The 22,341-nt window shown below is 51.2% G+C and overlaps 8 protein-coding genes across 8 annotated transcripts; 4 read left to right on the forward strand and 4 right to left on the reverse strand.

Annotated features, from left to right (window-relative positions):
- Nucleotides 1–72: 72 nt before the first annotated feature.
- BDV14DRAFT_169866 (acyl-CoA dehydrogenase/oxidase) lies at nt 73–1,944 on the reverse strand. The gene is made up of 3 exons (XM_073768109.1): nt 1,222–1,944; nt 852–1,169; nt 73–799 (listed from the first exon to the last, which is right to left on the reverse strand). Exons 1-3 carry the CDS (start codon nt 1,801–1,803, stop codon nt 281–283), a joined length of 1,419 nt encoding a protein of 472 aa, XP_073630320.1. The 5' UTR covers nt 1,804–1,944; the 3' UTR covers nt 73–280.
- A 510-nt stretch (nt 1,945–2,454) lies between these two features.
- BDV14DRAFT_169867 (uncharacterized protein) lies at nt 2,455–5,095 on the forward strand. Its single transcript, XM_073768110.1, has 3 exons — nt 2,455–2,631; nt 2,703–2,872; nt 2,934–5,095. Exons 1-3 carry the CDS (start codon nt 2,489–2,491, stop codon nt 5,000–5,002), a joined length of 2,382 nt encoding a protein of 793 aa, XP_073630321.1. The 5' UTR covers nt 2,455–2,488; the 3' UTR covers nt 5,003–5,095.
- On the forward strand, nt 5,083–7,231 carry BDV14DRAFT_169870 (uncharacterized protein). Its single transcript, XM_073768111.1, has 2 exons — nt 5,083–6,439; nt 6,512–7,231. Exons 1-2 carry the CDS (start codon nt 5,299–5,301, stop codon nt 6,691–6,693), a joined length of 1,323 nt encoding a protein of 440 aa, XP_073630322.1. The 5' UTR covers nt 5,083–5,298; the 3' UTR covers nt 6,694–7,231.
- Nucleotides 7,232–8,388: 1,157 nt separating this feature from the next.
- On the forward strand, nt 8,389–8,747 carry BDV14DRAFT_169872 (uncharacterized protein). The gene has a single exon (XM_073768112.1). The coding sequence runs from the start codon at nt 8,445–8,447 to the stop codon at nt 8,667–8,669; it is 225 nt and encodes a 74-aa protein (XP_073630323.1). The 5' UTR covers nt 8,389–8,444; the 3' UTR covers nt 8,670–8,747.
- An 817-nt stretch (nt 8,748–9,564) lies between these two features.
- BDV14DRAFT_30789 (AP-1 complex accessory protein LAA1) lies at nt 9,565–16,109 on the reverse strand. Its single transcript, XM_073776498.1, has 4 exons — nt 13,542–16,109; nt 13,136–13,492; nt 11,810–13,087; nt 9,565–11,760 (listed from the first exon to the last, which is right to left on the reverse strand). The coding sequence occupies exons 1-4, from the start codon at nt 16,023–16,025 to the stop codon at nt 9,661–9,663; spliced, it is 6,219 nt and encodes a 2,072-aa protein (XP_073630324.1). The 5' UTR covers nt 16,026–16,109; the 3' UTR covers nt 9,565–9,660.
- Nucleotides 16,110–16,244: 135 nt separating this feature from the next.
- On the forward strand, nt 16,245–17,300 carry BDV14DRAFT_169874 (post-initiation translation factor DPC29). The gene is made up of 2 exons (XM_073768113.1): nt 16,245–16,476; nt 16,534–17,300. The coding sequence occupies exons 1-2, from the start codon at nt 16,266–16,268 to the stop codon at nt 17,157–17,159; spliced, it is 837 nt and encodes a 278-aa protein (XP_073630325.1). The 5' UTR covers nt 16,245–16,265; the 3' UTR covers nt 17,160–17,300.
- On the reverse strand, nt 17,233–19,904 carry BDV14DRAFT_30814 (Mis6 domain protein). The gene is made up of 4 exons (XM_073776499.1): nt 19,622–19,904; nt 19,520–19,570; nt 18,455–19,464; nt 17,233–18,403 (listed from the first exon to the last, which is right to left on the reverse strand). Exons 1-4 carry the CDS (start codon nt 19,641–19,643, stop codon nt 17,306–17,308), a joined length of 2,181 nt encoding a protein of 726 aa, XP_073630326.1. The 5' UTR covers nt 19,644–19,904; the 3' UTR covers nt 17,233–17,305.
- A 130-nt stretch (nt 19,905–20,034) lies between these two features.
- Nucleotides 20,035–22,339, reverse strand: BDV14DRAFT_169878 (CLPTM1 family protein). Its single transcript, XM_073768114.1, has 3 exons — nt 22,225–22,339; nt 20,614–22,170; nt 20,035–20,561 (listed from the first exon to the last, which is right to left on the reverse strand). The coding sequence occupies exons 1-3, from the start codon at nt 22,261–22,263 to the stop codon at nt 20,238–20,240; spliced, it is 1,920 nt and encodes a 639-aa protein (XP_073630327.1). The 5' UTR covers nt 22,264–22,339; the 3' UTR covers nt 20,035–20,237.
- Between the last annotated feature and the right edge of the window lie 2 nt (nt 22,340–22,341).

A 22,341-nucleotide genomic window follows, 5' to 3' on the forward strand; every position in this document is an offset into this window, starting at 1 on the left:
TTATTGATTGATTAGCTTCTGAAGGTACAGCTATATGAGCCTAAATACTTTCTTAAAGCAAAAGTACGCTGTAGGGCCGTCTTTAATTATGCACAACTGCTCTGCTTCGTACATCAGATAACTCTCTTAACCTTTTAAAACTTCGTTAGCGCATCAAAAAAAAGCGGCTAGTACGTGTAAAGTGATATGGCTCATGGCATCAGGTGTTCACTCCAGAACCAATACAAGCTCTTATAATGTTCCATATAAGGCGTTTAGCACAACGAAGAAAAGACATCATCTACAATTTTGCCTTCCCACTACGCCGGTCAAGCTGTAGCACATCTCGTTCCTCCATGCCGTACTGACTCAGCAAGGCCTGTGTCTTCTGCTTCTGGGCCTCGATCCTGCTCAGCAACACCTTGCCGCGCTTGTTCTCATTGCGGCCTAGCTGCAAGATATGCACCTCGTCGGGGCCATCGACAATCCTCATCGTCCGTGCGTTTGAGTACATGGCAGCTAACGGAAAGTCCTGAGATACTCCACCGGCCCCGTGTGCCTGGATTGCGCGGTCGAGGACCTCAGTGAGCACAGCAGGAACTTGCACCTTGACCTCTGCAATCTCTTTGAGTACATGTTTGGCGTCTCCCTGGTCAATCATAATAGCTGCGTTTAGAACTGCCAGGCGAGCGGCGTCAATCTCAATCCGAGACCGAGCAATGCGATCCAGCATGATGCCATGCTCACTGAGCTGTTTACCGAATGGCTTCTTTCGAGGGTCATTGACTCGTGCTAGGAAGTATTCGAGGGCTTTCTCTGCCTAGATTGCGTGTTAGCAGACTGTAATTAATCAACCGATAGAACAAACATACCGCTCCCACTGATCTCATTGCGTGGTGAATACGGCCAGGTCCCAGGCGGCCTTGGACGACCTCGAAGCCACGGCCTTCGCCTAGAATGACGTTGCTCTTGTGGACGCGCACATTGTCGAAGTAAATGTGCCCATGGCCATGAGGAGCATCGTCATATCCCAGTACTGAGAGCATGCGCTTGATGGTAATTCCCGGAGAATCTGCAGAGACAGCAATCACAGTCTGTTGCTTGTACTTGTCTGCATTTGTTGGGTCTGATTTGCCCATGACGAGAAAGACCTTTGTGCGGACGTCACCGGTGCCGCTGGCCCACCATTTCTGTTAAGGTATATTAGCTTTTTTCAAACACACCAGAAATGGAGATAAGTACCTGGCCATTGAGCACAAAGTAGTCCCCGTCCTTCGTCATGCGCAATTCAATATTAGTCGCATCACTGCTCGCGACCTGTGGTTCGGTCATCAGAAATCCAGAACGAATCTCCCCGTCCAACAACGGCCGCAACCACTGCCTCTTCTGATCCTCAGTCCCGTACTTTGCGAATACCTCCATATTACCTGTATCCGGGGCCGCGCAATTAGTCGCCTCACTGGCAGTCAAACTGCGCCCAAGATACTCCGCCATAAGACCATACTCCAGGTTACTAAACCCAGCACCTTCCTTGAAGTGATTATTAGGCAGGAACATGTTCCATAGTCCTAGTTTCTTGGCTTTCGTCTTGAGCTCTTCAATGATTGGAGGGTGGGTGTTGAAGCGCTGCTCTGTAGTGTAGCCGAGCTGTTGCTGGTAGACGGCATCGGCAGGCACGCATTCTTCTTCAACAAACTTCTCGACTGAATCAAGTGTTTCTTTGGCGCGCTGGCTAACGAATGGGCGCGCCATTGCCGGGATTCTTTGCGATGCCGGGATGTGGCCCTTTGGGCTGTTGGCTAGACAGGGGGATGGTGACGACATGATGGACGCTGCAGAATCCCTGAATGAGCTGAACAGGCAGTGCAGTAGAACTACTGTCGGCTTAAAACTTGAGTATGCTGGAATAAAATCAAAGCCAGTGGCCCGAGGTGTTTTTATGTTTCTTTGCGTTACCCGGCTTCTCCTCTCAGTGTCCGTCGTATAGAACCGACTGCCGAGGTGCAGATGGCACCACCCAGCTCTTAGTCAGGAACAACACCATTGGCGCTTGCTGCGAACATACCACTGCCAACAATTCAACCGCAGGAGGTGTATACCTAGGCATAGCCGTCATTAAGGTTGTTTTTCCTCATGGCTATAATTTGTCAGTCTAGTTGTAGCTGGCAAGAGACTTGAGCTGGACAACACTCTCCAAATATATAACCCTAAGTTATGGGCATGTCGAGGCCTACTTACACATCGTCTCTATAAATTGGTGCACCCTCCAACTACTATAATCTTGTAAAGACAACAATCGAGATTATGACTGCATTTCCCATAGCAATATTGATGATGCTTTATGCTTATGCCTCAAGAGCTCTAAAAGCGGCACCGAGCAAGTCCGGATGCAGACTAGCCCCATATCCCGCATTCCTGCCTCAGGCAATAAGCTCACTCGTCAATCCAGCTACCTGTTCAATAACCACAAGATCACTGACCTACATACAACATCCTGCTTTGCTCCAATATGGCGGCTGACGGTCCTGATCCACAGAACCTAAAGGCATGGCAGGATGCGTTCCAATACCCAATTCCCACCGTGCGTCGCGTGGAGCAGGAGCTCCGCCGCGACATCGCTAGCAATAAGGAGAAGCTCCGGGCTCTTGTTGGGTATGTCGCGAACCCCCCGATTGACGGTTGATATCTGGAAGCTTGATGGCTAATTAATATGGCGCATACAGTACCCGATACCGAGAGCTCGTTGGCACCGCCGAAACAATCGTTTCTATGAACCGCCGCATGGAGGATGTGGATACGACGCTGGGCGATATTGGACGACGATGCAACCCGCGATTGATGGGGAAGAACTATTCAAACTACGCCCAGATAAATGGTGGACCTACGGACGAGGGTATGCTTCGTGATGGGACAACAATACGGGGTTGGGCTCTTAGCTAATAAATGGGGTATAGATGCTGCAAAGCGAGCTCTCGGGGCTCAGCTTGCGCTGCTTCATCGGTGCTCGGTACTTACCTCGAAGATGTTGAGGAAACGTGGCTCGCCCTTGCTGATAGCCAAGCTGCTAGTTATCTCTCGACAGCTGCTCAAGAACTTGTCCGAACAGAAATCTGCGCCACCGTTCGTTGAGACATTGCGCAATCAGCTTGCTTCCCTGAGACTCGGTCTCAAGACTCGAATTGATAAACGGCTGGCGAGCGCGAAATCGGTCATTGGCGAGGTAATTGAGGCTCTTGCTGCCTATTGCTTGGCCACTGGATCCTCGTCGGATGATGCTGTTGGGTACTATCACAAGATTCGCTTAGATGTCATTGGACTTCAGCTGGATGAAGCCAAAACCTCGGGCGCGAACATATTAACGGGCTTGCGGCTCTATGTTCAGACTTTGCAGGTTTCCAAGACGATTCTTTCTCGCCGATTCACCGATGTACTAAACCAACTCAAATCCCGACCATTGTTTACCGACCCTGACGTCCGTAGCGTCGACGACCTCTCGCTTGATGTGTTGGGCCGCTGGATTGCTACGGATATTGTGAACTTTACACCATGGATCAAAGTCAACGAACAATCGAAGCAAGACGCAGAAAGGATGATCAAGAAGTGGTCCAAAGACGCCTTTGACGAATTTGTGCGCCGCAGCCAGGCCAGCCTCGCAAAGTGGGTGGACTTTTCTCAGCTCCTCCAACTTCGCAAAGAGACATTAGAGCTGTGGCTTCTTTCGTGGAGCTCAACCCCCACTCATTCAGCCCTTCAAGTCCTGGAGGGCATTCGGAATGTGTTTAATGGCCGCCTAACGGACGTACTGTCGGACAAGGCCAACGCTTTGGACATATTTGCCCAAGCTGTGAGATCGGCAGTCTCAAGCTGGGATACCGTTGAACATGGCAGTGCTATGTCCATGTGGGACCACGAACTGGTGTCACTAGACTATTCCAATGGTGCGGCTGCATTCAAAGAAGCCATCGGCGACAGGCTACTCGGTCGAGACACAGACGTAATTACAGCGACCGACAAGTACCAATCTTGGCTCGCCTCCATCGGAGCCCTCAAAGAAGCTATTGAGGCTCTAAAAGAGGTTCGGTGGCCTGACATACTGGATGAGGCTACGGATGAGGACCTCGACATAGATATCGCGGCCATACTGAATGAAGACGATAGAAAGCTTCTGTGGGATGCTCTCGAAGCTGCAGTCAAAAAGGCTGTTGATACACTTCAAAATTCATTCAGCGATATATACAAAGCCATCGGAGATTCCAGGAAAGGCGAGAGCACGGCATTTATGCTTAAGCTCATCCGACTGGTTCGAAGAGAGCGTCCGCATGAATTCATTTCCAGCGATACCGAATTTTCGAAGGATATTGTTCCTGGGCTGCAGGAAAGCCTTGCCGCAGATGTTATTGCTGCTACCCGGCCGCTGTCCTTGGCGACCTTGGTCAACCGACGATCAAAGACGCTCGCTGGGAGAACGCTATGGGAGGGCGAACCGGAGGTTCCAGTCCAACCATCACCCGCTACATTCAAGTATCTGCGCAGGCTAGTAGAATCGGTGGATCGTCATGGTCATGGACTCTGGGATATGTCTACCGTGCAGGTTCTTCAGACTGTCCTACAGAAAGAGCTAGCGGAGCGCATTAACTCATACCTCAAGGACCTGGAGCCACCAAAGTCTTCAAACAAGTCCGAACAGGAGACTAAAGGCGAGACAGAAACCAAAAACAACGACGGGGGTGAGCGTAAAGAGGAACCCTCATCTGAGAAGAAAGATGACGAATCTGCTGAAGCCCTCACCGAAGCGCAGCTCGCAGACCTCAGGTTGCAAGTTTACTTCGATACCATGCTCTTGAGCAATGCATCAAACACAAAGGAATCAAAGTCACTTCCACTCCAAGAAGCTGCGGAGAAGATCCGAAAGAGTCTTGGGTCAGAGTCAGACTCAATCAGCAAAACTATGGATCAGAGAGCGCAGGAGTATTGGGTCCGGACGCGGCTGTTGTTTGGGTTATTAGCGATTGATTCTGCCTAGTCGCATCAACAAACTCCTTGTACATATCAGAATAATAGACCTTTCAAAGCATTGAAAGCTGGCTTGCCAAACACTAGCCTGTGTCTGTATAGACAAGTATACAGGTCACATGACACGTCAGATCCCGCGGGGAGCTCATCTGCCTCACCGCTTACGTCAAGTCCGTTCGCCGCGGGAAAAACCCACCGCCTGGATTGCTCCATCAGGCCAACTTCATCTCAATCAACTACACTACTCGCATTCTTTCCTTTGTATTCCAGCTTCAACCTCACGAGAGCCATCCCCGACTCGTCAAGATGGCATCTCCAAGGCTTCCATTCCTTTACCCGAACTTAATGCGCGCCGTCAAGTCGTGCGAACCATCCACGTATCGCACTCTCCGCGTCCCGACGAATGCCCGCCCACCCCGGACGGCTCGAGCTCCGTTTCATACTACCCCGAGACGTGCCCAGGGCTCCATACAGAGACGGTATGGACCCGCGGTAGAGCCGAATATCCCTCCACCGTCGAAACCGAAGGGCGAGGACGCGGCCGAGTCATCTGAGGATGTGGACATCGGCACGTCATCGGAGAACACCACTACCCCGGAACAGACAGAATCCCAACAGAGGACCACCGCTACGCCCCCACAACCAGAACCTGAGAAAAGCGTCCAGCCAGCCGAGCCCAGATCCCAACCTGAAGAAGACCTAGACGCCGAAGAAGAAGCAGAGGAAGAAGAGAACGAAAGGGACGCCCCCCCGCCCGAAATCCACGAGGCCAAACAGCCACCTACACCCGAAGAGAAGCAGGCCGAGGAGCGCCACAAGGCGCCCATTCTTGATGGGAACCCGTTAGAGGGAGTTTTGCATATGCCCTCGCCTTCATCATACCTTACCCCGACGACATCGCCGCACAATAGCCCCCCGCACATGGCACCCCCTCCTTACGTCCATCACTTCGACACGTATACGCTCGTGCAGGACCTTGCAAATGGCGGATTCTCCGATAAACAGTCCGAAGTAATTATGAAAGCTGTTCGCAAAATCCTACAGAACAACCTCGACTTCGCGAAGCAGAACCTCACTAGCAAATCGGACGTCGAGAACGAGACGTACCTGTTCAGCGCAGCCTGCTCGGAACTACAGTCTAGTTTGCAGACTGCTCGGAACTCAGAAATCCAGCGCCAGCGCGCGTCACGGGCATCCCTCGAACACGAAACTGATATCCTTTCTCAACGGACGAACCAGGAACTCTCCGGTATGAAGGATGATATTAAGGGCATGTTCAACGACCATAAGATGACTGTCCGCGAGTTGCAGAGGAGCATCGATACCTCTGTACAGGAGCTAAACTACAAGATTACTGTCTCATTGAACAGCGATAGTAAGAGTGAGATTGAAGGTTTGCGCTGGATTCTTACACGCCGCGCTGCGCTCGCGATTGCTACTAGTGCTTGTTTGTCTTCCCTCCTTCCCTCTCCCTCCTTCCAATACTCCTGGTATAAGTAAATACTAACGGATGATGCAGTCATGATCCTCCTCTTCCTCCGGTACTCTTCCACGCAGCGCGCGCAGAACACCCCCGAGAAGAAGAAAGAGGCTGCGCCTGCTAAGGAGGGCACCGAGACCCGTTCAAGCGATGTCCCGCCCCATTCTTATCCGCAGGAGGCGGTTCCGCCTACGGCTCACTTTAGTGAGTCGATGGGCTGAACTCGAACACTTCTCTCAACGCTGTATATTATGTATCCATTTCATTCGTGATAGACTTGTTTTTACTCTAGAAGGGGTTGGATTTGTTTAGACGGCTTGCCTGGCCTGTCTTTGACACCCTCATTGGAAGACCTTTTTTATGTTCATCCGATCCTGAAGTTGTATGCTTGTTTTGTGACATGTCTTGGTCATTCCCAGAGTCCTCGAACCATTCAACATATTTCGATACCACCTTACAACAGTGGATAGAAGAACGCACGATCATCACGTTCAATACGAGACTAGAGCCTGCTCTATCCGTATATTCTATAGATCTTTCAAAAACCCAGAGATATATCGCAACGCTAAATGTGAATGTAAATGCCTAATCACACCCATGCTTTCCACCCGCGCTTACTCGCTCTCTTCCAGGGCTCCTCATACTTCGCCCTTTCCCGATGTGCCAAATAAAACACCGTATCCCTTATCGTTTCCCTCCGCGTAAATTGACCATGGTCAACTCCGTTCCCCCTAGAACGAGAGTTAAGCCTACGCAGCCCGCTCACCAGTATCGGCGGCGGGTAGTTCACCGTTTCACCTAGCGATCGCGGGTCCTCGATACTACCGATCGTGCGATTGAACTCGACTTGCAGGAGGGCTGGTGCTGTGGCGCTGGTGTCCTTGGCTCCGTCAGCTTTGATCTGGACCGGTGTTTGCCAGTTTTCCCAGGGGGCGATGAAGAGGAGGGATAGGTAATCGCTCTTTAGCGGGTATTTGTTTATTATTCCTGGGATCCGGGTTTGTGTTCGTTGCTCGAGCAAGCTTGTCTTGGAGAAGGATCTTAGGGTCTTTATCTGGTCTTTGTAATTGCCTCTGCTCGCTTTCTCGCTCCTGTAATGCGTGACGCACTCGTCTGTGCTGCTGCCGGGGAGGAAGTAGATGTCGAAGCGGATGCTGTGGTCTCCAGGTTTGATTTCGTTGTAGAAGGCAGGTAGTGTGTCTTCATCTACACTTGCTCCTGCTCTTTGATGCGTGAAATAGATGGCAAATGAGTAAAGTGGTGGAAGAGGATTGGTCTCGCTGTTCTCGAAGACCATGGACGCTGGTTTCCCTGTGAGGTCTGTAAAGGGGACGGTGTGGATTACTTGAGGTTCTGATGGGAAGTTCTCGTCTTCGTGGTTATCTTCGTCCTCACTTCCATCACTGATGTCGTCTTTCTCTTCGACATCTGTATTCATACACAGACCGCGACACCGAGCAAGAAGCAGCTCCTGCCAATCTCCAATATTTTTCGACTTATTCCTGACACCCTGTTGCCGTGCTGCCCCATCATGGTCCATATCATCCAACTCCCACCATGGCTGCATAAAAGCCGGCAGTCCACCGTTTTGTTCAACAATAAGAACAATATCCTGTCCTCACAGAAACGTTGGTTATCCTGGTAAGATTCTGTGAGATAACCGTCGGGCCCATAGAGTAAGTCCATACAGTCTAGACTGAGGGTTGTCAAAGATGGGAAGGAAGAAGTATCAGCTACAGCCTCACGTAACTGGCTGGCTATGTCAAGTTTCTCAAATCCCTCCACTCCGTAGAATGATATCGTCTTGATGCTAGATGGGAGGGTATCCTTCAGTCTGAACGAAGCAGGAGCCGAGCCGCAACACCCGCCGAGCACAATCTCCGCTTGGGTACGAAGGTGCTTTAGCCTGGAAAATCCGCGAAGACGGCCTAAGTGGCCGCTATCATCACGGTGGGTGCTCGTCGGTCGCCAAATGTTGATACTCTCCAGCGTAGCACTGTGGTTCTGTAGACAGGTCCGGAGCTCGCGGTTCGATATAGTAACATTGCGTCGTGGATCGAAAGGGATATCAAAAAGCATTATCTCGAGGGATTTCAGAGCTTTTGACCGAGAGATAAGGGCTTCAACTTCAAGACGCCTACATGGCAATTGCCAGCTGTTGATCAGGCAGAGGTCTTCAATGTTTGATTACCTATAATAGTGGGTTCTCAACCACGTACCGGCACTCGCAGGATCAAGACCAAGCATAGAGAGACTACACAACCCTGAAAGATTGAATACGGGCCATAGATGCTCAAGACCCTCAGCCTTTTGGCCAATAGAACTCTCATCTTCCAACTCGGAGTCTGAATCTTCGGGTTGCTTGGGCGGAGCAACGGCATCCTCTTTACGCAGGTGAAGCTCTCGAAGGTTGGCGAGGGTCGAAAGTTTCTTGCTATCTTCGTTTCGGTGTTGAACCTTGGCAGATTGTTCGACAACAGCAGCCAAGAATGGATCTTCCTTCGGTACATATGTGAAAACAACCTCAAGCTTCGGCAAACACATCAATAGAATCGCCACAAGCGGTCTTCGATCGCGCCTCCGTATTGCATTGACAACATCGGCTTCCAAGTAACCAAGTCCCGCATTTCGAAAAGCTCGAAGTACGCGCTCAGCTTCATGCTTTGGGAGCTTGAGGTCAGGCGCCGGTCTGGAAGCCTCAGGGAAGAACCCCCAGTTGCCGATTTGCAGGGTGCGAACCTCCGCTGCTAATTGAGGATTACGAAGGACAGTGATCAGAAACTTCCATAGCGTGAGGAATGACTGTCATACGCCGTTGAAATTCCATACCTTGTAAATGCGTGGGATTAGCGCAGTGTACCAGGACCGACTAACGAGGGTGAGGTCTATGAGATGTTGAATGCTCTCGTCTTCGTTCAGTGCGTGGAGAGGATGATGTTGAAGAGTTATCTTGGACGGTCTGCTGGGTTGGGCATGGCAGAGAGATATTGGAAGGTGGAAGGTGCAATGGGGGGAAGTTGTTGAAAGAAAGGAACGCGCGCTAGGCGGGGGGTAATAGGTAGTTTTTGGCGCTGTATTGAAACTAGTAATGAGCGTTAAAAAGATAGTGATATACATTGTGGTATAAGAATAATAAACTAGTATAAACAGACATAAGCGAAACGCTTAAAGCCACATTGGCCACCACGCTAGAAGTCAAACCGCAGCGCAATACTCGGCTGCTGCCCAGCGCCCTGTGCGCTATCCTGTACCTCTCTGCTCGCACCAGCCCCAGCACCAACATTCACACTGCGCAGAACCTCCTCAAGTAACGTCTTCTGGTCAGGGTTCATACTCGCGACCAGCGCCCGGAAAATTACCTGGTTGGTCTTGGCCAGTTCCAGGAGGTATGCCGCTGTCTCCTGATGGACTGCTTGGCCTTCGCGCTTGGCGCGTGCAAGGAGGGAAGACATGACTAGCGAGATAGCCATCGGGGCTTCCTGTGCAGCAAAAAGAGTTGCGTTTGTTACGCAGGAGACCAATGTGCGCGCGATAATGGTCTTTGAGTTCTCCGGGTCATTTGCGACATCGCCGGATGCAGAGGGCGTGCCGACGAGGAAGGAGATGAGACGGGGGAGCAAGTATCTGGCGATGACTTCGTCTGTGGGTGATTTGGATGTAGGCGACAGGAGGATGGAGCGGATGCAGCCTGCTGCTACGCTGGCGAGGCCGACATCTTGGAGGCAGTCGAGGAGCTCGTTGAGGATTTGGGGAAGGATGGGGTCTTGTGGGGGGATAAGATGGCCTCCTGTTGTTAAAAGGATAGTGATCGTCAATAACGTGTTCTTAGCACAGGGTAATGAAGACTCGGATTCTCGGCGTTGAGCGAGGGTTAGAGTTGTGAGGAAGCGGACGAGGCAGCCGCGGAGCTGGTGGGAGACAACAGCTTGATTCTCTGGGTTGCCAGAGTCTTCCTTCTGGTTGCTGATAGTTTGAATAAAGTGTTTGAATGTCGGGAGGGCTTGCGGCACGACTTCTTGCTGACAGAGACCTGTCGCAAGGATCGTGCTGAAAATGTGCAGAATACAGGCGTTAAGGTCGTTTCGAATAATAGACGGGAATATTGAAGCAACATTGACCAAGGATGAAAGAGATAGACGAATGAGAGCCAGTGCGTCGTCAGACCCCACGTTGAATCGTGCAATGACAGTTGATTCCCGGAGGTTGGGAAGGAGACCCGCAAGGACGAGAATAATGCTCCTTGTCAGTTCAAACAGCTGCTCGATATCATCTGAGAGATGGTCACTGCGGTCTTCACCACCCTTTGCAGAGGGATGGTCCAAGGCCAGGTTTCGCGCGATCTCAACAATGACATTCTGGACGGGCGTGCCTTCGGTCAAAGCAAGCCGGTCGAGGCTGTCCATTGTTTCAGAGAAGATAGCATCCTGGTAGATAGCATTGCCCGAGATGATTGGTCTCAGGATTCTCTTGAGAGCTTGAAGAATCTCCATTCTCTGTGAGGCCGAGGTAGATTGATCAACGAGAGCTTCGAATGCCAGACCAAAGAGAACGAAGAAAAACGCCACTGGCTCGTCGCGGTAGTTAATGTCGTGTCCCTTGCCTTTAGGCTCGCCGTTTGTGAGTTCACCGTCTTCTTTCTCCGGTTTTTTTTCGAGCTCCTCCTTCCCATCTAAAGCATCGAAGACGAAATCAATGTCCCTCTCCACAAGCCCAGCAATAGCATCGACAAGGCTCAACCAGGTCTCTTGATAAAACTTCAAAAGTGTTTCCCGATTGAGAGCGGCGTAGACCTCATCCAAATCGCCGCTCTCAGGCCCAGTACCAAGGCTCCCCGAGATATCAGGCTCAAAACGTAATCGAGCATACTCCTGAAGCGAAGACAGCCACAGCGGGGTAAGCTTGAGAAGGTAGGGTTGAACAACCTCGTTCAGGTACTCGTGCTCGATACTAGCGATTTGAAGGCGTGCCCATGCCGCGTAAAGGGCCATCTTGACCATGACCTTTGCGTTGGAGTTGAGGCCCTTCAGGTCTCCAATTTCCGTGGTATCTGGGCTCGCGGAGAAGTTCTCAAGGCCGAGGACAAGTAGCTTCAGAATCCTGCCCATTCGCTCCACGTTCGTGACGATACCCGTTGCAATAAAAGTAGCGGACACGTTGATCGCCTCTGAAGCAAGCTCTGGAGAAGAGTCTGCAGCAAAGGCCGGGGTGAGCGCGGATCCAATCTGAGCCTGGTATTGTTCCAGTAGTGAAGCTTCGGCAAAGTCAGGGTCGGGAGTTTTGCCAAACATCTAAAAAATGATTAGTCGCCGGGATATAGAACGAGAGGACAAGAATTACCTTGAGAACTTGGTCAAGAATCTTCAAGCCCCAGACACGCAACTCAATAACGTTTGCAGTTGAAGCAGAGAACGCCATGCGAACAATATCGCCAACCTTCTGCTGCAGAGCCAACTCCGCCGGGATCGTCTGGTCAGGCAAAATCGCCTCTTGAACCAACTCTAACAACTCACTAAGGCAACTCATAACGAAGTTCCGAGTTTGCCACCTCAACAACTCTTGTCCAGCAACAGCATCGCCCGTAGCATCTTCCTGCCCTGCGCCCGCAATAGCAGATGCAAAGCCCGCAACTTCATCGTCTGGAAGATCGGTAGCCGTGGGCTTGATTGCGGAAATGGGTGGCAGCTCTTCCACTTTCACGCGTGTCTTCGTAAGAGTATCATGACAGCGTTGAATCCAGAGCTCCGTTTCTGTAAGAGCCGTCTGCTGCAGCCAATCCCGAATCATACTCTTCAAGATAGGATTCTCGGGGTCATCGTCAAAAGCAAGCCAAATTTCCTCTTCCAACGCCGGTGAAGCAGCGCCAATAACAGAAGTTGCGTCTCGTTTCATTAAATTCGTAAGGCCTTGAATGGCGACATCTCTCATTAAGGGGTCTTGAGCCGAAAGCTCGCCCTGTAGGCGTTTAACGTAGCCAGAGTAGTCCACATACCCTGGCGCGTAGAGCGACAGATGGTCGAGGCACCTTGAACTTTCAGTAACAAGCGCAGGGTTCTCCTCTAGTTGAAACTGCCGCAGAAGCGTGAGAATTAAGTTTCGGGTTTTTGCGATGTCTTGCAAGTCGGGACCCAGGACGTTGATCAAGGAGTCGATGCATCGACTGATGACCACGGGGGTCAAGAATGACATCTCGACGTTGGATGTGGCGACAGTCTCAGTTTCCTCATTATGGCTATCGGCATTGTACAGCTGGGCCAGCATGCCTAGAGTGCTCGAGACGAATGGCGAGAACGTCAAGCCTGCCGAGTTTGCAACCTTCTCGAGGCCACCGAGAGCCCAGAAATGGACAACCGGATGCGAGTCATTGCAAAGGGACATCAAAACTCCAACAATGGTCTTCAAATGCAGGCCAGCTGCCATACCACCGATTTGAGCATGAATACAGCCCAAGGCAGCAGCACAACCAGCGCGAGCATTCGGCTCTCTATTCTCGACGATCGTGTCAACTGCCCAGTTGATTTGAGCGTTGGTAAAGCTATTACCTGATGATTCGCACAGTCGCCCAATCGCCTCCACGCCCATTGTTCGAACAATCGGGTCAGGATCAAGCACAAATTTCTGAAATATTTAGTTACCATTTCCACACCAAACACGAATGATTATTACCTGAATAAGCTCCTGCATAACCTTCTCAGTCGTAGGGCTGAGCTTTCCTGCCGTCGGACCACTTTCTCTCACAGCGACCTTCAACGCATGAAGCAGCGCAACGGATATGTTGACGATCATAGCTGCCTTACGTCCGGGATTACGCTGCAACCCCGTCGAAGAGAGGTAAGTCGCGATCTGCTCCACGCTGCTTTCCTGAACCTTCGGTGCATGTAACCCAATTGCAACGGCGAACAGCTCAATGGCAGCGTTGACCACACCGGTCGAGTGTGGGTCGGCTGATAGACGGTGTCCTTGCCTTGCGGAGTAGAGCAGAACCGAGTCATGCTCGCTTGCTTGGCAGATGGGGAATATTAACTGCTAGTGTTAGCTTGACCTTCAATTAAGCCGTTAAATGGTCACGTACAGCATCATCGACAACCTGGTCTGTGGATTCGACCGCGGACCAAGCTGGACCGCTCTCACCCTCCTGCTTCCCAGAAAGAGTCACACGGACGTAATCCCTCGCTAAACCTGTCACCCCAAAGCCCCAATTGTCACACAGATCCCAGAGATTATCGAACTGCGCCGTTGACGCCGCAATTGAGCTCTCCAGCGGATTTGATTGTGTGGCATCCGGATCAGCAAAGGACGAGATTGCCAAACTTAAAAGACTCGATTGGGAAATCACATCTGCATGACTGAGCGGATGGGCATTGAGAAGCTTTGCAAAGCACTGAAGCACACGTCGCCGAACCATAGTCTCAATATCATGTAACTGCAAGGAAGGGTGCAGACGCTGCGATATGTCCATGACGGACTTCTGGCGTGGAATCTCGTCGAGGAACTCGACAGTATTCTGGAGCATGGAAGCAATTCTTCGTGCACCGTCTGCGGTGATCATCTTGCCGTTGAATTCCATAAAGGCGAGCAGAGCGCCAAGAGCACATTCGCGAACATGCGCTAGGAAGCTCATCTCTAAGTAGCCCTTCTTTGCGGAGTTCTCTTGGCTCAAGTGCTTTGGCAGAGCATTCTTCCACAGTAGCATGAGTTGGGAGAGGTGGATCTTGACGAAACTGGGACCGAGCGGCATCAGTCCGCCGATGAGGATCCAGGCCACTTGAATTTGTGTACTAGCAGCTCGCAGCTCAGAGTTGCTGCTTGTTTTCAGGAGATCGGTGGCCTGGGTGAAAACACGGGAGTAGATATCAACCGAGCCATAGAGCGGCTGCAATCGAGAAGTACTTAGCATTGCCGACATGCCGTTGGCATAGCCAACACAACGGCGCGGGGACTGGCGTGGCGTTGACAATTGCCCGACTTCTCGATTGAGGCTGTTCAAGCAGATAGTGACACACGACAATAGCTGGAAGGGGCAGGCCAGGACGAAGGTACGCAGGCAATGCGCGGCGTGGATTTGCACTGTATAGCTAGGGTGGGCAAGAACCTGGATCAGAGCATCGCGGCAGCTCTCCGCTAGGGAAGCAAAGGCAGAGCCAAGCGACGATATTAGGGACGACAAGGCACTGAGGGCACTAGTCAGAGTGTACTTGCTCGGCTCACGGCGCTCCTGGATAACCTGGGGGTAGTCCTTGAGCACTTCGTTGATCAACCATCTAGCGGCGGTGAGTCGACTGTTCTCGCGAAGTGAGTCGCGACCAACGGTTTCCTCAAGAATACTGCCCACAACCTTTCTTGTCATGAGCATTCGAAATCGGTTGTATGTTACCGTCGGATGATTGAGAAGCTCGAACAATAGATGGTTCGCAACCTGATTATACCGCTCCTCAACAAGCTTATCACCTAAGATGCGTAGAACATGCTTGTAACAAACTGCAATTCCAGCTCGTGCTCGGTTGGAGGTCGTGCTTCGGAGATATTGCGATGATAGCTGGCGTAGAAGGTCTGGAAGGAGGAAGTATAGCCTCGACTCGGACTTCTTCGGCGTCGAAGGTTCAGAGACCTCGGCCTCATCTTCGTCCTCTGTAGGTTTCGCGCCGGGCTTCTTGGACTGTCTCTTCGCTTTCTTGGACTTGGGCTTCGGCGCGGGCATGATTCGGGCGTCTTTCGCATGTAATTTCATCAACGCCCACGCAAGGCAGGCTGCGGCCGCATGTCGAACTGGCGCCAGCGGACTATCAATAACTTTCCATACAACCGTCTTGAGGGTCTCGAAGTCGTTCGCGTTATCGAAGTACGGCGTCGCGTTGAGCAATTGTTCGAGACACCGACAAGCATGGACCTGTACGAATGTCGACTTGTCACCTGTGGCGGCATTGCGTGCCTGCTTCCAAATATCTCGCGCCGTCCCTTCGTCCACAGGCACTCCAGTTCCACCGACCACCTTGCGGAGCACCGAGAATACCGAGCCCCGACAGCCCGCATGATTACTCGACGGCTTAAGAAGCTTCAACAGACTTGTGACGACAGCGCCAGCCTGAGCAAAGACACTCTCGCCCGCAGAGGTAAAGACGTCACCTAGACAGTGCGCCGCAGCGAACTTGGTCCGGAGATCAGCCTCACTCTTCCCCGCATTAAGCACACCTAGCAGATCAGTCACAGTCTCAAAGAGTATCCCGCGGTCCCCCTTCGTGAATATCCCACCAAAGCACAAGCCAAGGTTATTTCGGATAACTCGTGTGATCACCGGTGACGACAGCGTAAGGACCTTGAACAGCTCCTGCTTGAGGAACTTCTGCTCGGCGCATACCTGCGGTCTATCGAGACCGGAAATATGCTGGACGAGATCGGAGGTGAAGGTTAGGAGGTAGAGGTCTTGCTGTTCGGAGGGCAGCGCATGGAGCTTTGTGATATCGAGCTCCGCACGAGGGGGAGCGGCCGCATCGTTGGTAGTACCGCTATTGTTGTCGGCGGCGGAGGAGGAAGGCCTGGCTACTTCCGCTGAAGACATTGGGGATTGACTGTACCAGCCAGGCGTCTCCCCTGTGAGATTGTTCTGGAGAGTCGAAATAAGCTATGACAATGAGCAGGAGCTATGAATGGAGCTTGTGGTGCATGGCATCTCCTTAATCGTGTCCACCCACTGTCCGGGGAGGGCGCTCGGATAAACTCTCGGTCCGTGCTCCGCATTTCTATAGCCTCATTCCTCAAGATTGCCTGATACTCTGCGGAAAACAAGAAAAGAGCGTCAATGGTGTCAATTGTGAGCAGGAGGCTGGTGCAGCAGCGCACCCGCGCTAGGCAGTCTGGATTGGAGCTTTGTCGCAGCTTTACGACCTGTCCAACCTTATCCTCGGGACACAACAAGTGGTCGACAATCAAGCACGACAAAGCGAAGAATGACAAGGCGAAGAGCAGAGAACGGCAAATGACATCGAAAGAAATTAGCTCTGCTGTTCGATGTATGATATCACACCGAACCCGTCAATCACTCTGTGCATCGTGCTGATAATGCCCAGTATGGGGACCAGACACGAGATTCAACCCGCGGCTAACACTCGCCCTTGCGAACGCAAAACGAGCCGGAATTCCCAAAACACTCATCGAAGGAGCCATAGCTCGCGGCAAGGGCGTCAGTGTTTCTGGTGAAACGCTAGAGTCAGTCACCATCGAAGCCATGCTACCGCACTCCGTTGCCGCCGTCATCGAATGCCAGACGGAAAACAAATTGCGTCTTCTACAAGACCTGCGATACGCCATCAAGGAAGCTGGAGGTACCGCTACACCGACGACGTTTCTCTTCGAGAAGAAAGGACGAATAGTATATGAGAAGAAGGAGGGGGTTAGTGCCGACGACTGCCTGGACCAAGCTATTGAGGCGGGAGCCACGGATATCATATCTGACGAAGAAGGAAAGATCGTGGTCTTTACGGAGCCGACAGAAACCAAGAGTGTTGGCGAGTCTCTTTCGAAGTTAGCTGGTCTAACGATCGAAGAGCTGGAAATTATCTGGGCTCCAAATGAGGATACAATGGTGGATCTGAAAAAGGAAGAGCAAGTGCAGGAAATTGAGGATGCGCTGGCTTCTATCCGCGAAGATACCAGTGTCCGTGACGTATACTTGAATACTGTTCAGAATTTTTGAGAACTGCAAGCGTAAGATACGCTGCGTCTGTGGATTACGCCAAATGTACATTAGATTATAGATACCCATAACCTTGAGCCAAGGCATTGTGAAATATATATTGGTGGTCAGTATCAACTCGAATAAACAGAACAAAGGACATAATATTATTCCTTCCTCAACGCCTTCATAGTCGTACGCATCAAATTCGAAACCCCATTGCCCCCAGTCGAATCCATCCAATCCAGCATTCGCACTCTGAAATCCTGCCAAGTCATCTGGATCCCCCCATCCTTCTCCAGCGCACTCAGCGCCTTCTGCGTGACAGGCTTACGGAGTCTCGGCTGGTCGTCCTTCACATCATTCTCCCGCTCAACATCCGCAAAGCAAGAAGCAGACATGTTACACAGCGCAGCATGATGACTGAGCGAAAACACCGATGCGAGTGTGTAAGAGAAAGCATTCTCGCGGTTCCGCTTGCGAGCCCGCTCGTTAACGTCGCGGAGGTACTGGGTCAGAGCAGTGATTGTTGCTGGTGGTATCAAGCAGCCCACTGCGTTGGGGTCCTCAGAATTGAGGGCTCGGTTTCGCCAGACGAGATTGCAGATGTCCATGATGTAGCCATTGAATAGACCGACTAGCTGTTGGGAGTAGAGCGGGTCTGTGGGTGTATGAGCCTGCAGTGTTTCTGAGACCATGGACTCTTCGAATGATGCTTTGTAGTAGGAAAGTATGGTGTTCATAATCGAGATGACGGAGGCGACGGGGTGGAAGACGAGGCTGTATACCGCTGGAGCAAGCGGGACGGTTATTCGGATATTGCCGTTCAGGTGGGCGTAGGAGAACAAGTCTGCCAAAGTGAGATAGAATTCGAGCACGGAGAGGATGCTCGGTCTGTAGTCTGCATCGGCGTCGATGTCTGAAGGATCCTCCGGAGGGCTTTCAAGAATAGATGAAGCTAACAATTCTGCGTGTGAGATTAGGCGGCTCATAGGCTGCGATGCTTCGATCGTAAATGGTTCAGTTCGCAGCTTGACGCCCCATTGGCGGATGAGGGCCGAGTAAAAGTCGAGTAGAATGGCCTTTGAAGAGGCTGTATCTTCTAAGAAGGCAGCTTCCAAAGGGTCTAGAATTGCAATTCGTAGAGGGTCATAGTCTTCAATGGGAATATACTCGAGGAGCTCAAGTATCGGTTGTCGATTATTGCGCCCATTCCAATCGGGCAGATAATCTTCCAAAAAGACAAGAAAGGCTTCAGGAGTTGTCTAGAACATAATTAGCACAATCGTCGACAACGTGTTGACTAGTAGCCTCACCTTTGTGTACCGAGAATAATTGACAGCGAGACTTAGCACATATCCCAGGGTTTCCGTGCCTTCACCATCAAAATCCTGAGCATATTTTAAATGATCACTCAAGAAAGCCTTCAACCAGTCATCAAGTCGTTGATCTGCAATCTCTGGCTGGGCTAAGAACAGATACTTCTGAGCTAGTGTGTCCGTGAGTGCCGAAATGATCTGGTTGGGTAGTTCGATCTTGTCGAGGCGTTCGATGAAATGATTAACATTGCGCAGCTCCTCGAGCGAAGTTCGGTTATGGGCAACTCGAGAGGTCTGCACATCGGGCACAATCGTCTCAACCTTGCTTCGCTTCGTGAGTCCACGATGTACTACCTGAAAAGTGGTTCCCTGTGCTCGCACCAGGTTCAGTTGCTGTATTTGCCGCGCGTGACTTGTCCATTCAGGATCTGGATGCTTGAAGAACAGGCCTTTTCTGCCAGGGTCTCCGACAATAACGTCTGGGTAATAGTTCTTGAAGACACGCAAAAGCGAGACGAGCTCCCTATCATCACCACCTGACGTACCAACCAACTCCATGAGCGACTGAATTCTGAAAGGCTTGACATGCTTTCGCCGTGTGATGAAAGAAAGGATATGACATAGTGGTTTCCGCAAGCTAATCATATCAAGATGATTAAAGAGCACAGCGTAGAGCTTCGACAAATGAGAACGATTCTCGAGGAAATCGTAGACAAGAATTAGCCATCGTAGCAAGAGAGCCTGAGTCGCGGGGCTCGGTTTGTTCTTCGTCGGACCCAGACAGCACACAACCTGAGTGATCAATTTGTCCGCTATCCTTTCCGAAGGGTAAAGGTTCTTGATCAGGGTAGTAATTGTTCCTTGATCCAGATGATTGCTTCGCGTAAGAGGCTTCAAAAGACGCTCTAGCGCAGCTGGGGGGACTCCGCTCTCATATGCGAATTCCGCTATTTGTTTCCCCAGCTGTCCAGCGTCTGTATACCGCTGCCTCGACGGCACGAAAGCAACTGCCAATGGAAGTTAGAAAGAAAGACCAAATGCAACGCACCGGAGAGCACCTACCTGCTTCCAGATGCTCAATTGCATCCGACAGATTACCCGGCCTCACTTCATCTGTTCTTGTGTTAGCGAAGCCGCTCGGTCATTGGAGATGGGCTCACGCACCTCTTTCTGCGTCAGAAGACATTGGCTGAACCTTTAAACCAGATAAAGTAGACTATAAAGGGATTCCCCCAAGCAGATGGCGCTATCGTGGGTGTTTGAGATGCTCCCTGACACGCCCTAAACAAGCGGGCGAGAATGCGTCGCGTTATCCCAAGACCACGAAGAGATCTCAATTGAGCACGATACTCCAAAGAATCGCGATATTATCCAAAAGTATTTTTAGTCCTCGGCACAAGTTTCTTTCTATCAGTGCATACCTGGTGCGATGCTAATCACAGTCGCGTGGTTTCTAGGAGTTGTTGCTGGTTCACATGCTCTTGGTCAATTGTTTGGGTGGACGGGCAAATCTCGGACTTAACCAAATCTGGCGGAGTTACAACTACAAGCCCTGAGCTCTTGACATCAAATACTATGCTTAACTAGCAATTGAGAAAATTCACTATTTGAATACTTGATAGTACTTATATACGGCAATAAGCTTCTGCTGGAATAATTCTGTGATCATCTACTGCATGCATGTTCGTAAGAATAGCAAGAAGCACATCTGATCGTAAATCGCGTATCACCATTCGAACCAAAACACGGAGTCGAATTCCGTGCTTCAATGACAGAGAGTTCACTTTCTCCGGCGGGCAGACTTGGAAGCCTGCTTTCCAGATGCCTGAACAGCCTCCTTCTTCTCCTCGATGTTTCCGGCCTCCTCCTTCTTCTCTTCTTCTTCCTCATCGTCGCTGTCGCCTCCCTGACCGAATTCGTTGACACGAGAGTAATCGACTCTGTACTTATAGCTCTGGTAGAGCCAGATGAAGAAGATCACATCATCTCGCAGAGTGGCGAGTCTGTGGAGCCAGGGCATCTTCACGGTAAAGGCGAAGAGATCGTCAATGAACGTGTTGAGGAACTTGTAGGTCATAGCCTTTCCGGGCATATGAGCGACCGACTAGATAAAAAAAGTTAGCTATGTCTCGAAATATGAAAGCAAAATTACGAACCTTGAGACGGTAGTTGATGTACAGGCTAGGAACCATCATCAGGAAACCGTAGGCGTAAACACTGCCGACAAGTGTCTCAATAATGTACGAGTACCACGATTTGTGGGTGTTGTACATCAAGCTGTACGCGGCGTAGGCACCGAGAAGCGGTACAGCGATGATGTAGAGGTATCGGAACGCAATCTCATCGTACTCCTGGGTCTTCTTCTCAGTTTCCGTGAGCTTGTGCTTGTCCTCAAACACAATCACGTAAGGCAGGAATGAGAAGAAAGACCCGGCAGGAGGCGGACGCAGGCGGACATTGACCGTCTTCGTAACCTTCCAAGCTTCCAAAAGGATTCCGAAACCTTGACTAGCAAGGATCATCCAGGAGGTGTTCTCGCTGTTATCCATGAGGTAAAGGAAGATAACGGCTTGCATGAAAACGTTTGCAAGGATAGTGCGAACCGAAGTTCCGACATTGTCCTTCTTCTTGCGCCAGTGCGAAATGTCGTTCTTGAAGGCCAAAGTCTCGAACAGCATGTGAAAAATTGTGACAACACCGGTCGTACCCAAGAGCCAGATGTTGGTGTCCAAGAGTACTTCCTTGATCATCTCGAACTCACTTCCATCACCACCGCCAGGAGTGGAGCCTCCAAATGCGGCTTGTCGAGAAGTCTGCTTCGCATTGTCGTCAAGACTGGCCATCATCGCGAACTTCCAGTTCTGGAGGTTGTTGAGCGTAAAGCGCAGAGGGACGGTCTCAACGGTCGAGTTGAGCTCAATCATGTGGGTCTTCAACTGCCAGAAAGTGTTCAAGAAGACGATGGGGTAATACCATCCGTTTTGACCGGAAGCGTCCCTCGCACCAGTTGCCTCGAGCTGAGTGTGACGACGAACAGACTGATGGACCTGACGATACTTCATGTTTCCCGAATCAGGGATGATAGACAGCGTGAAGTTTGGGTGGTAGTGAGACGCGACGTAAACGTCTGGACGGCCATCATTTTCCTCCTCTTCGGTCTCATCGGCGCTCGCGAGAAGGTTCTTGAGCTTCTTAGCCTTGCGCTTGGGGAGATACTGGTTGAGGGGTCGGAAGAAGTGCACGGCCGTGTCTGTGCTGTAATCCTTAGCCGCAGGGTCTAGCTGGTGTCCACTCAATCCCACGAAGAAATGAGCCCAGAGAGTTCCATTCTGCTGAACCTCCTTGGGAATTTGAATGGTTGTCTCGACATCTCTGACATCACTATAATTTCCGAGACCAAATTTCTTCTCCTCCAAGACGAGCGAGCTCGCCGGAAGCGACTTGAACGGCGGAAGAACAATCGATGGAGAAACGTAGACGCTGACATCCAGGGCGCTGTCCGTGGGCCAGATGGGCGCGATGGTGTCGGGAATGGAGCTGTAACTCTCAACCTGGGCGGCCAGAGGGCGATCACCGAAGGTCGTCACGGCACCAGGCGCTCCGCCAGGAGTAGTAGCATTGTTCTGCTTGTTTCCGAAGAATTGCCCGATGAAGAACTGGGTGACGAAGAAGATTGTGGCACCTTGGACCAGAGATCTGACGAGTCCTCCTCTCTAGCGATAAACGTTAGGTGGGTAACCTTTGCTTGCAGACTGGATCACACATACACCTTCCTCCTCGTTTGTCTGCTGCCGCTGTTCAGGCATTGTGAACCTGGAATGCTCGAGTACGGCGGGGGTGGCAAGGAAGAAAAGGAAAGGAAAAGAAAGGAAGAGGCCACGGGA

The sequence above is a fragment of the Aspergillus stella-maris genome, assembly GCF_047715825.1.
Source record: "Aspergillus stella-maris strain CBS 113639 unplaced genomic scaffold BDV14scaffold_14, whole genome shotgun sequence".
In the NCBI taxonomy this organism is placed as follows: Eukaryota; Fungi; Ascomycota; class Eurotiomycetes; order Eurotiales; family Aspergillaceae; genus Aspergillus; species Aspergillus stella-maris.

Bases quoted from the DNA above. Each gene is read 5' to 3' on its own strand.
- BDV14DRAFT_30814 (XM_073776499.1), bottom strand. From the start codon at position 19,643: ATGTCTTCTGACGCAGAAAGAG. The intron at 19,465-19,519 runs GTAGGTGCTCTC...TTCCATTGGCAG, and splicing joins AATTGAGCATCTGGAAGCAG to TTGCTTTCGTGCCGTCGAGG. The intron at 18,404-18,454 runs GTGAGGCTACTA...ATTATGTTCTAG, and splicing joins ATTATTCTCGGTACACAAAG to ACAACTCCTGAAGCCTTTCT.
- BDV14DRAFT_169874 (XM_073768113.1), top strand. From the start codon at position 16,266: ATGGTGTCAATTGTGAGCAGGAGGCTGGTGCAGCAGCGCACCCGCGCT. The intron at 16,477-16,533 runs GTATGATATCAC...GATAATGCCCAG, and splicing joins AATTAGCTCTGCTGTTCGAT to TATGGGGACCAGACACGAGA.
- BDV14DRAFT_169878 (XM_073768114.1), bottom strand. From the start codon at position 22,263: ATGCCTGAACAGCGGCAGCAGACAAACGAGGAGGAAGGT. The intron at 22,171-22,224 runs GTATGTGTGATC...GTTTATCGCTAG, and splicing joins AGACAAACGAGGAGGAAGGT to AGAGGAGGACTCGTCAGATC. The intron at 20,562-20,613 runs GTTCGTAATTTT...TTTTTTATCTAG, and splicing joins ACATCAACTACCGTCTCAAG to TCGGTCGCTCATATGCCCGG.
- BDV14DRAFT_169867 (XM_073768110.1), top strand. From the start codon at position 2,489: ATGGCGGCTGACGGTCCTGATCCACAGAACCTAAAGGCATGGCAGGAT. The intron at 2,632-2,702 runs GTATGTCGCGAA...TGGCGCATACAG, and splicing joins AAGCTCCGGGCTCTTGTTGG to TACCCGATACCGAGAGCTCG. The intron at 2,873-2,933 runs GTATGCTTCGTG...AATGGGGTATAG, and splicing joins TGGTGGACCTACGGACGAGG to ATGCTGCAAAGCGAGCTCTC.
- BDV14DRAFT_169866 (XM_073768109.1), bottom strand. From the start codon at position 1,803: ATGTCGTCACCATCCCCCTGTCTAGCCAACAGCCCAAAGGGCCACATC. The intron at 1,170-1,221 runs GTACTTATCTCC...ATACCTTAACAG, and splicing joins ACTTTGTGCTCAATGGCCAG to AAATGGTGGGCCAGCGGCAC. The intron at 800-851 runs GTATGTTTGTTC...CACGCAATCTAG, and splicing joins CAATGAGATCAGTGGGAGCG to GCAGAGAAAGCCCTCGAATA.
- BDV14DRAFT_30789 (XM_073776498.1), bottom strand. From the start codon at position 16,025: ATGTCTTCAGCGGAAGTAGCCAGGCCTTCCTCCTCCGCCGCCGACAAC. The intron at 13,493-13,541 runs GTACGTGACCAT...TAACACTAGCAG, and splicing joins ACCAGGTTGTCGATGATGCT to TTAATATTCCCCATCTGCCA. The intron at 11,761-11,809 runs GTAATTCTTGTC...ATCATTTTTTAG, and splicing joins TTCTTGACCAAGTTCTCAAG to ATGTTTGGCAAAACTCCCGA.
- BDV14DRAFT_169872 (XM_073768112.1), top strand. From the start codon at position 8,445: ATGTTGATACTCTCCAGCGTAGCACTGTGGTTCTGTAGACAGGTCCGG.
- BDV14DRAFT_169870 (XM_073768111.1), top strand. From the start codon at position 5,299: ATGGCATCTCCAAGGCTTCCATTCCTTTACCCGAACTTAATGCGCGCC. The intron at 6,440-6,511 runs GTTTGTCTTCCC...CGGATGATGCAG, and splicing joins CGCGATTGCTACTAGTGCTT to TCATGATCCTCCTCTTCCTC.